Source organism: Manihot esculenta, chromosome 7 (assembly GCF_001659605.2).
Source record: "Manihot esculenta cultivar AM560-2 chromosome 7, M.esculenta_v8, whole genome shotgun sequence".
NCBI lineage: Eukaryota > Viridiplantae > Streptophyta > Magnoliopsida > Malpighiales > Euphorbiaceae > Manihot > Manihot esculenta.
The window spans coordinates 14,157,692-14,164,772 of record NC_035167.2 but is presented as its reverse complement, the minus strand read 5'-3'; the positions used below and the strand labels follow the sequence as shown (position 1 = coordinate 14,164,772).

The following is a 7,081-nucleotide window of genomic DNA, read 5'->3' as shown; positions in this document are numbered from 1 at the left end:
ATTGTACGAATGATGAGGGGGTAAATATCAAGAATAATAATGACCGCGCCGCCCAAGGACAGTTTTCCTCAGAATACCTTTTCGTCTCATTGCTGTTTCAGATTTTCAAATTTCCTCTGTCTTCTTAAAAATCTTGCTTTCCTCTGCTCTTCGTGCGCTTTGCTAACTCCGTCTCTCTACCCTTTTTGCTTTCAAGGTACGCTCTTCACTCTCCCATGGAAAACCCAAAACTCCCCAACGTCTTTAGCCTAGAGTCTAGCATCACCTCCGCTAATCTAAAAGATTTCATTTCTCGGGATTATTTGGACACTCCCTTCTACCATATTCGAGCTCCTTGCCGGAATGAGATGATCGTTCTTCCAGATCCTCCTCCGCCCAGCTTGGTGGATCCCCAAAAAGATCTCAGCTTAGTCTTTTTCATCAAGCAACAAGAGTACGGTCTAAACTTCCCCTTCACTCCTTTCTTCAATGAAGTCTTCCGGTACTTCGAGATAACCCCTCGAATGCTGGCTCCCAATTCCATCCTTTTCATGTGCTCTTTCGAGTCTGTCTGCCTGAGCTGGGGGTTTACACCCACGGCGCGTTTGTTCGTCACTTTTTTCAGGCTGGTTAGGGCAATCCAAAACTTTTACTATTTCGCCCCCCGGTGAGGGTTGTCCATCTTCACGGGTCATAAAGACTCGATAAAGGGCTGGGTAAAGGGATTTGTTGTGGTCGAGCTGAGGAAGGATTCTGGGTTAGTTTGGGATGTAGAGCTCTCCTGGGAGGATGTCTCTTTGGGCTACAATGACCTGCCCCAGCTGAGCCTTACCGAGTAGGTCAAGTTCCTTCGACTGACTTCCATTGAAAGAAAGTATGACGTCGAAAAGTGTATGTTTGTGTCCAATCTTCAGGCTATCAAGGACGCGGGTATTATATCTTGTTTAATGGCATTGTCCCTTCTTTGTGATTTTTACTGAGAGCTGTTCTAATTTGCTTTGATTTTGGACTTTTGCAGCTTCCAACGTCAAGATGGACCAAATTAAGCCTCCAAAGAACTTCACCTTGTCTCGTGAGAGCATGAACGCTGCTCTGGACGCCCTCTTAGCTGGGCGATCGGTGGGGGAAACGGTTTAGAGGGTGGCTGAAGTCATTTCTTCCAAGTCGGTTAGCCGGCCTCCTGCTCCAGCTCCTACCCGAGCTCCCAAGCCGAGCTCCCGAGGTTCCAGGTCTTCTAGGCCACCCAGCTGCAGCAGGTCAAGCTCGGTTCCTCAGTCTTCCCAATCCCCCAGGTCTCAACGAACTCCTACCGAGGGGACGAAGAAGGCTCCGAGGGTCACCGTCAGGCCGGCAGAGGACACCGAGCTGGCGAGGACGGGCCCTATTCTTTCTTCTGAGGGGGTTTTCGAGGGGAGGCTTGAGACCTCCACAACTGTTGATAGGGCTCCTGAAGACGAGTTGGAGGTTGGCCCGGTTATTGGAGATGCCCCAGGGGTTGCCGCCGAAGCTCCTATTGTCAACGAGGGCATTCCCGCAGGGGGGCTGAGTCTGAGCCCGTAGATGGGGTCCTTCCTCAAGAGAAGTCATCGACTGCCCCTGAGGGCGTTGTACAGGAAGCTGGGAGCAAGCGTCCTCTTCCCTCTAATGCTCCTGTTCCAGTTCCCAAGAAGTCCCGGGCCTCCAGACATACGGCTCCAGCTTTGCCTCCGCTCGAGAAGGAAAAGACTGCGGTGGTGCCCCTGCTCTCTGCCCCTGATAATGACATTCTGAATGCAGAGGACATCACCCATCAGTCTCCGACGAGCGTGGTCGCGGAGATCATCAAGGAGCGGATGTTTGGTGGGGTCACGGAGGCTTCAGACCCCCACTTGCTTGCTCTTACTAGTCTTTTGGCCACTTCCACCAGAGAGCAGGCAGCGTTCCGGTCTCGTCCTCGAAGGGAGCTTGGAGACACTATCAGGGAGATGCTTCTAATGGTGAGCTGTTCTTCTTACTTTTGAATTCTTTCTTTTGGTTCTTGTTGTCTGCCATTCTAATACTTTTCTTTCTGTGCTAGCTGATGGGCCTCTTCACGGAGGTAGACGCCCGCGATCACTCTCTTCGGGAGTCCGTGGATCGCCGGATCGAGGAAGCGCGCCTGGAGGAGAACCTGTCTGCCACCAGCAATGCTAGGGGCAACCTTGCGGCAGCCCGGGAGCACTCGAAGTCCCTCCAGGCAGAGCTGACTTATGCGAAGGAGGCCCTCAAAAGGGCTGAGGGGAGGGCAGCTGTAGCTGAGATTAGTCGAGATGAAGCATTGAAGCAGCTGTCCTCCTTGGAGGAGATTCGGCGGGAGAGGGACGAGGCGATGAGCCAGAAAGAGGAGGTCCAGCATCAGCACGAGTTGCTAAAGGTAGATTTTGAGGGGGCTCAGGCTCATTGTGAGGCTGTGATGGCCCAACAGGAGGAAGCCTGGGCTCGGATGGTTGTTCTGGAGCAGGAGCTGAGCAAGCATGCTGACAATGTTAAAGGCTTGACCTTGGCGGCAGAGGAGTCTAAACTTCAAAATCAGCAACTCTGCCAACAAGTTAAAGTTTTGGAGAAGAGGTGCTCAGCCCTGCTCGAAGATGCAAAGCTCGCTGAAGACAGGGTCCAGCTGGAGTGTGAGGAGCTCCTGAGGGAGTACAAGGGAGTCAGCCAAGCTGAAGAAAGAGATTGAACAGGCCTGTGAAGCTCATCTTCAAAGCTATAAGGACTCTTCTGAGCTGAAAGCCAAGATAGCCGAGGCCTGCGAGGAGCGACTTGCGGAATTTAGAGCCTCTGGCGAGATGAAGACGGCGATATGGAATAAGAGCTTCCGCATGTTCGTCTCTGGTTACAATCGAGGCTTGAGGGATGCCAGATATGCCTCTTCCACCCCATTGGCTAAACTCCGAGCTACTGAGGAAGACTCCGATGGCGAGGAGGTGCTTTATGGGGAGGACAACAAACCCTTGCCCAAAGGAGCTCCTCGCACTGCAGCTGGGCCTTCTGAAGCAGATGCCGAGCTGAGGGAGGAGAACGACGAGGCTGCCGAAGATGCTGGGCCTTAAGGGGGAGAGGAAATTGTACCATTTGTAGATAGTAATGTAGATAATAGCAATGTAGATAATGAAGTACCTAGGCATGTATGTAATGACCCAGAAATCGGATCGCTACCGGCGCTAGGATCCAAATCGACTTAAGGTTACTGGGACCCGTAGCAAGCCTACTATACTCTCTGACATTCTCGATCTTCTGCAAGATCTCAAAGGGTCCAATGTATCGTGGAGCTAGCTTACCCTTCTTCTCAAAACGAACCACTCCCTTCATTGGAGACACCTTCAGCAATACCATATCACCTTCCTAAAACTCTATCTGCTTTCTGCGGACGTCTGCATAGCTTTTCTGCCTGCTAACAGTAGTTCTGATTCTCTCTCTAATAATGGGCACCACTCTGCTGGTGATCTCTACTAACTCTGGCCCTGCAAGAGCCTTCTCTTCCACTTCTTTCCAGCAAACAGGTAATCTGCACTTCCTCCCATACAAAACTTCATAAAGAGCCATTCCGATGCTAGTATGATGGCTGTTATTGTAGGCAAACTCCACCAAAGGTAGATGTTGCCTCCAAGAACCGCCAAAATCTAACACACACATTCTGAGCATATCCTCTATGGTCTGGATGGTCCTCTCTGACTGTCCGTCAGTCTGTGGATGGAAAGCAGTGCTGAAATCCAACCTGGTGCCCATAGCACTCTGCAAACTCCGCCAAAATCTGGAGGTAAACTGAAGCCCTCTGTCTGACACTATAGACACTGGAACCCCATGCAACCTTACTATCTCCTCCAAATAAACCTGTGCCAACTTATCCACAGAGTAAGTACTCCTAACAGGGATGAAATGAGCAGCTTTAGTCAGTCTGTCCACAATCACCCATATGGAGTCTAACCTGTTGGACACTACCGGTAACCCCACCACAAAATCCATAGCTATGTTCTCCCATTTCCATTCTGGAATCGGTAGTGGGTTAAGCATTCCAGCCGGCTTCTGATATTCCAGTTTCACCCTCTGGCAAATCGCACAGGCAGACACAAATTGTGCCACTTCTTTCTTCATAGCTGGCCACCAATACACTCTTTTCAGATCCTGATACATCTTGGTGGCTCTAGGGTGAACACTATACCTTGCATTATGAGCTTCCCTCATAATGTCTCCTTTCAAACTTATGTCATCTGGTACACATAGTCGATTCCCATAGCGGAGGATCCCTTTGCTGTCAAATCTGAACTTTGCACTGTTGCCCGACTGAACAGTCCTCGCAATTTTCACAAATTCAGGGTCCTCATACTGTTTATGCGCTACCTACTCTAGAAACACAGGTGTTACTCTCATCTATGCTATCAATGCACCCGTACCAGACAACTCTAGTTGTAGCCCTTCATTGATGAGCTTATAAAATTCCATCACCACTGGTCTTCTCTCTGCAGCTATATGGGATAAACTGCCAAGTGATTTCCGGCTTAGGGCGTCTGCCACAACATTCGCCTTATCCGGATGATACTGGATCTTGCAATCGTAGTCACTGAGCAGTTCTACCCATCTTCTCTGCCTCAAATTCAGCTCTTTCTGACTCAAGATGTACTGTAAACTCTTATGATATGTGAAGATCTCGCATTTAACCCCATAAAGGTAATGCCTCCACATCTTGAGTGCAAAGATAACTGCCGCCATCTCTAGGTCATGGGTGGGTTAATTCAACTCATGCTTCTTCAGCTGTCTAGAAGCATAAGCAATCACCCTGTCATTCTGCATCAAAACACAACCCAATCCCACTCTGGACGCATCACAGAACACTGTGAAGTCCTCATTACTGACTGGCAGAGCTAACACCGGTGCTGATCTTAATCTTCTCTTTAGCTCTTTAAAGCTCTCTTCACACTGGTCCGTCCACACGAACCTCTGGTTCTTCTTGGTCAGTTTGTTCATAGGAGCAGCTATCTTTGAGAAGTCCTGAACAAACCTCCTGTAGTACCCTGCCAAACCCAAAAAGCTCTTGATCTCTGTCATTGATGTGGGTCTGGGCCAGTTAGCTACAACCTCTATCTTCTTGGGGTCTACCTCAATACCCTCTGCTGATACCACATGCCCCAAGAATGAAATGCTCCTCAACCAAAACTCACATTTAGAGAACTTGGCATACAAGCCATGCTCTCTCAGAGTCTGCAGAACTGTCCTCAGATGATGGGCATGCTCCTCTGCATCTCTGGAATACACTAAGATATCATCGATGAAGACAATAACAAAGTGATCCAGATACTGGCTGAAAACCCTGTTCATGAGGTCCATGAATGTTGCAGGGGTGTTAGTCAACCCGAACGGCATTACTAAGAACTCATAATACCCATATCTGGTCCTGAAAGCTGTCTTTGGCACATCTGCTTCTCTGACTCTCAGCTGATGATACCCGGATCTCAGATCTATTTTAGAGAAACAACCTGCTCCAGCTAGCTGGTCAAATAGATCGTCGATCCTAGGTAGGGGATACTTATTCTTGGTAGTGACCTTGTTCAACTATCTGTAGTCGATACAAAGTCTGAGGGATCCATCCTTCTTTCTGACAAACAACACTAGAGCACCCCAAGGTGAGGTACTAGGGCGGATGAAACCCTTATCTACCAACTCTTGCAACTGCTCTTTCAGCTCTTTTAACTCTGCTGGCGCCATCCTGTAGGGAGGAATAGAGATAGGTCTGGTACCAGGCAGCAATTCTATTTCAAACTCTATCTCCCTATCAGGTGGTAGTCCTGGAAGCTCGTCTGGGAAGACGTCTGGAAATTCTCGGACTGCTGGTACTGAGGCTGGTTCCCTAACCTGAGGATCTAGCTTTCTCACATGAGCTAGAAACCCCTGACAACCCCTCCTGAGCAATCTACGACTGAAGGGCTGAGATCAAACCTCTAGGTGTACCCCTCCTGTCTCCTCTGAAGACACATGCTGACCCATCCTGATCTCTGAGACTAACTACCTTGTCTCTGCAGTCCAAGGTAGCTCCATGTGTAGATAGCCAATCCATCCCTAGAATGACATCAAAATCCGTCAAATCTAGAACCACCAGGTCAGCTAGAAGGCATCTACCCTCGATGAATACTGGACTAAAATGACAAACTAACTCTGCCACTGATGGGTCACATTTGGGTCTACTGACCCAGAGAGGACACTCTAACCCAGAGACTATCAGACCCAATCTCTCCACGGCTCTGGAAGCAATAAAAGAGTGAGAAGCACCGGGGTCCATCAAAGCATACACATCAGAACACCCAATGATGAGATTACCTGACACCACTGTGTTCGATGTGTTTGCCTCCTCCTGTGTCACAGTGAAGATCCGTTCTGGGGCTACAGGACCTCCACCTCGGGAACCTGCTGCTGAAGAAGAGGCTGACCCTCTCCCTCTACCTCTGCCACTACTCTGAGACATGGCTGACGCTGCTGGCTGAGCCGCACTGCCAGAAGTCATCTGCTGGGATGGTGCCATGATGGTCGCCTTAGGACATTCCCGAGCAAAATGCCCCTCCTGCCCACAGTTAAAGCAGGCTATAGATCCCAACTGACAAACTCCCCTGTGTGACTTCCCACATCTCATACATACTGGACTGTCTGTGCCAGAGCTTGAGCCACTACCCATTCCCAGACCAGACTTGATCTTGCTCCAGAACTTGTTCTTTTTAACTTTTGCCTTTCCCCACTTCTTGCTGCCTGAAGCTGCTACTCTGGGGGTCTTTGAACCCGAAGGCTGTGCCACTTGCTGTTTTACTGCCCCCTGAATGATGGCACTTGCCTCCATCTTCCTGGCTACATCCACTATAGAGTGGAAACTATCTTTCTCTGCTGGAAGAATCAAGGAGGAATACCTGGGATGAAGTCTCATCGTATATCTCCTTGCCTTCTTCTGGTCAGTGTCATAAGCCTGACCCACATACTGTAGCAGTTCCAGGAACTTGTCTGTGTATTCATCAACACTCATCTCTTCAGTCTGCCTCAGCTGTTCAAATTCTATCACTTTCATCTCCCTGGAACTGTCAGGAAAAGCCCACCCAGCAAATTC

At 49.5% G+C, this 7,081-nt stretch overlaps 1 protein-coding gene across 1 annotated transcript; it reads left to right on the top strand.

Moving 5' to 3' along the window:
• The first annotated feature begins 215 nt into the window (after positions 1-215).
• On the top strand, positions 216-2,677 carry LOC122723984. The gene is made up of 4 exons (XM_043958128.1): positions 216-582; positions 998-1,110; positions 1,593-1,955; positions 2,036-2,677. The coding sequence occupies exons 1-4, from the start codon at positions 216-218 to the stop codon at positions 2,675-2,677; spliced, it is 1,485 nt and encodes a 494-aa protein (XP_043814063.1).
• The last annotated feature ends 4,404 nt before the right edge of the window (positions 2,678-7,081 follow it).